At 41.9% G+C, this 4018-nt stretch overlaps 1 protein-coding gene across 1 annotated transcript in view; it reads right to left on the reverse strand.

The window, feature by feature from the left end:
- The window catches only part of enox1 (ecto-NOX disulfide-thiol exchanger 1), a 110228-nt gene that overhangs the window by 14340 nt on the left and 91870 nt on the right, over nucleotides 1–4018 (reverse strand). Inside the window, 1 exon segment of the mRNA XM_035676250.1 lies at nucleotides 2007–2109. Within this exon segment, the coding sequence (XP_035532143.1) occupies nucleotides 2007–2109 (103 nt within the window).

Raw genomic sequence — 4018 nt, forward strand, 5'->3', positions numbered from 1 at the left:
AGAGATTTGGGTTCATTCCAATCTTATCGAAGCACATTAATCTTCTAAAGAATCAACTCCTTTTGGTTTAGTATGCAGTGATCTTTTCTTTAACACCAATCCCTAAGGACTTTCATTTATATGTATTGCGTTAAGAACTGATAAATCTTGTATATACGTTGCATCCTAAAAGCCTTGTCCTTAATAAAGGTAGAAACAAATCTAGAGGGAAGGATAGAAACCTCAAATTATGGATGTCCCTGTGAATTTAATAATTCAAAAGCACCTCTAAGATATTGGCCACCGTGTCTGATTTTGCCTTGCTCATATGGACGGTTCAGTATGTAAGGTACGTCAAGCAAGAATATTTCACTGGATGTTAGCAGACTCCATTTATAAGCTAACAGTTAGCTCTGTTGCACACTGTTGGCACTGTAGGGAAGCGGAGAGAGAAGGCACTCAGGAGCATAAAGGTCACATCCTTTGACAGGCAGCAGAGGAACAAAGCTATGCTACAACCCATTCACTCACTGCTCACACACACTGATTAATACATACAAATAATACGTAAAATGCTTCAAAATGGCAGAAAACAACAGCAAAGCACTAATTGCAACACAGGCTTGTTTATTGCAGTGAGCACATGCATCAATTTCTATCAACATAATCCTCGTCTGAGTGTGAACATACTCTGATCTCATGTCTACCAGCCTCATTTGAGCCTCCCAGCAGCAGCAGCAACCCCGCAGGCTGCAGATTACAGGCAGGAAGACGGAGAGCAGGGCCTCCGCTCTCCTTCATATTTGGAGTTTCTCTGGTTTCGCTAAGAGAGATAAATGTGCTGCTGCTCCTCCCGCTCTCCTCCCGCTCTGGACAAAGCAGCAGCAGCAGCAGCAGCTTCAGTACGAATAATACAGATGGATGTGCTGCTGCATGCGTGCTGTGTAAACTGGGAATTATACGACGGAGAGAAACAAAAGCAACCAAAATGAATTCAGTCCAGCTGCTGTGTGGCTCCCTGCACAGAGTGAGCTGTGTGTTTGTGAGCTCAGAAGAAGACAGGAAAAGAAAAAAGAGGCTTTAAGGCAGTTTGTGTTGCAGTCTCCTCTGTGGTCGAAGGTTTTAGTCTGCTTCAGTGAGCCTGGTTGAAAGCCCTGTGAACCCCCAGACACCAGACTGAGTGTGTTTGTGACGGGAACATGAGCTGAAAAGTGTCAAGTTGTTCATTTATGTATGGTGGTGGTGGGGGGGTTGTTCAGTCATCTTTAATGCTATGCTAACAAAAAGTCGCACTGCGCCCTCCACAGTCTCTCTGCAAATTAAATCTGGTGTAATCGCTGTCAGTTAAGTTCCAGTCAAAGATTTCAGTGCAGAATCCGTCCGGAGAGTTCCTCTGAGACAAAAAGCCCCGAGCGAGAATCACACGTTCACCTCCCTCTCACATCCGTTACATTCACATCATTCCTGAGCTGGAAACAGCAGACGGTCTGAACACACCAGCAGCTTCTTTAAATAGAACAATGGAAGAGCTCTTTATCAGAAACTTGAGTGTTGGTCAGTCAACGGCTGACGAGGTGTTAAGATACGTGGAATTTAAAGGACAAATCACACTGAAAGAGTCGAGCTGTGTCACGTCACCGGACTCAGACTGAAACCAGGACCACCTTCAGTCAGTGTATCTTTTGGTCATTTCATTTTATTTTCAGAAACAAGTACTAAAAAACAAAAAAATACTGCTTTACATAAGCAAAAAAAAATACTTGTAAGTCCAATAGCTGACATGCAGTCGACTACTTTGTCAGACGTTTCTATAAAAAGAAAGTGTTAACACCCTCTAATCAGCCACTAGCCTAGCTACAACCAGGTAGCTCACAGAAGCTTTTACAAACAGCGTGAATGTGCTTCTAGTGACTGTAAAAGCTCCTGCAGACTCCTCCTCAATCTTACACACTGGACCTTTAACGATGTGACTGGAGGATAAAGAGTTAACTTACAGTCTGATGCAGATGAATTATTGTCGTATTTACCCAGCAGCACAGCCTCTTTCTCTGATGCAACCCCTCCTCTCATGATGACCTCACCCCTCCTCTCTCTGCTGTGGTATAGTGAAGGTACACACCCGTTCATCCCCTGTGAAAACACACAAATATTACACACACACGGGCCAAAAACATGAAGCCAAATGTGAAGAACAGAGTCTGACAGGCAGCCACACACACTCAGAAACACACACAGTGGAAAATAACACACTAAGTCTCAACTACTGTACTTGAATACTTGACAGTTTTGAGGTATGGCTGTGAGCTTTTGGCCTGTGACGTCTTACAGAAAGCAGTCTCTGGTACACAAAGAGGTACAAGAACCAATATTTAACGAAAAAAACAGAGAATATAAATTTGTGTATCAGAACTTTGTGGAAAGACTAACAGATGGTTTTGGTGAGTTTTTATTCTGTATCTGTTCACTTTGAACAACAAACAACTACTGTTAGTGGACGGACATTGATGTCCCCAATGATTAATGTTAGTTTACGCGGTGGCCCTTTTCACAAATATTGTTGCATCTAACTTGGTAATATAAGTTGGTGATTGTTGGAAAGACTAACCGAGATGGTTTTTGGTGAGAATTTTTATTTTATTTCTGTCCACTTTGAACGATGTTACAATTATATGCTATATATAAGTAAGATTACCATTTTTGTCTATGGACTCTGGTGGCGCATTTGTCCCCAAGGATTAACGTTGGTTTACATTGCGGCCCTTTTCACAAATATTGTTATGTATAAATTGGTGAATTAAGAATTTATTTCCAACAAACCAGAGTTGGTGATTGTTGGAAAGATGAACAAAGACGGTTTTAGTAAGTTTTATTTTGTTTCTGTCCTGTTGTTTTGCTCTGAGACGTTGGCAGTGGCAAGTCAATTTCAAACCCCTACAAGGAACTTTTATTTTGGCGGCCCCTGTGGACAAAGGTGGTAGTGTTTCTACCGCCTTGTTTAATTGATTTGAAGGTAAATCTAACCTAGACAACCAATATAGACAACCAACCCAGACAACCATATAGAAATCTTCCCTCTGATGGTGTTTGTTTCTGTAGCTCAAACAGAGGCATCAGAATTAAACTGAGACTGTTTACTGGATCCACCACTGATTCATAGAAACACACAGTTCATCCTGTTCATCCAAGAATACTGAGAAACACAGACAAGCACCTAAATAAACACCCTGTACACACATACGCATGCAAACATCATTATTTAATAAAAGGCATCATAGCTTTCCACTCGGAATAGTTTCCAGGGTTTAAGTGAACACAGGTCGGCTCAGTGCAGCATGTTTAATGAACCTGTGTCCTTCTGACTGCAGTCACCTTCCAGTTCAGCAGGTTTGGGGTTAAAAGTACATCCTCCATGTATGTACGTACGTAAGCTCTCTGAGAGGCAGTAAAGTGCTGCGAGAGCCAGCGGACGCCTGAACGCTCTCCACTCACTCACTAATGTTTCTGGTCACTGCAACATTCATGAACTCTGACCTCTGAGGCAGCGTTGGACTTTATACCGTTTGCAGAGCTCTAGAGTCTGTTAAAAATGTATTTTATATGCTACAAATATGCAAGAAAAGCTGTGTTTCAGTGAGTCATCTGCCCGCCATGTCTGTTGTTCATGGCCAGTTGAGAAACAACCTTCTCATCTCGTTCTGAGCTCTTTTTCTACTCAGCTGTGAGAAAGATAAGATAAAACATCAGTTTTTGAGTGTTCAAGCATCAAATGTAAAAAAAGGAAAACTAACTTTTTCCGTTCTAAACAGCTTTATTGAAAGAACCTGGACCCAGCTATGGAACAAAAAACTATTAAAACTGTTTTATAGAAGTTTCACTTAAAAGTCCATATAAAACAGACACCAGAGAGCTGTTTGCTTCCACATATTTCTGGAGGATAAGGAGGGACTTGGTCATGGTAGCCAATAGCACTGAATGTGCAGCTGTAGTGGATCCATTAGCTGACTCTGTCGGATTGGGAGCTCCCAGTGAACAGCAGGTC

This window comes from Morone saxatilis, unplaced genomic scaffold (genome assembly GCF_004916995.1).
Source record: "Morone saxatilis isolate NCDOM2014 unplaced genomic scaffold, NCSU_SB_2.0 Contig5, whole genome shotgun sequence".
In the NCBI taxonomy this organism is placed as follows: domain Eukaryota; kingdom Metazoa; phylum Chordata; class Actinopteri; family Moronidae; genus Morone; species Morone saxatilis.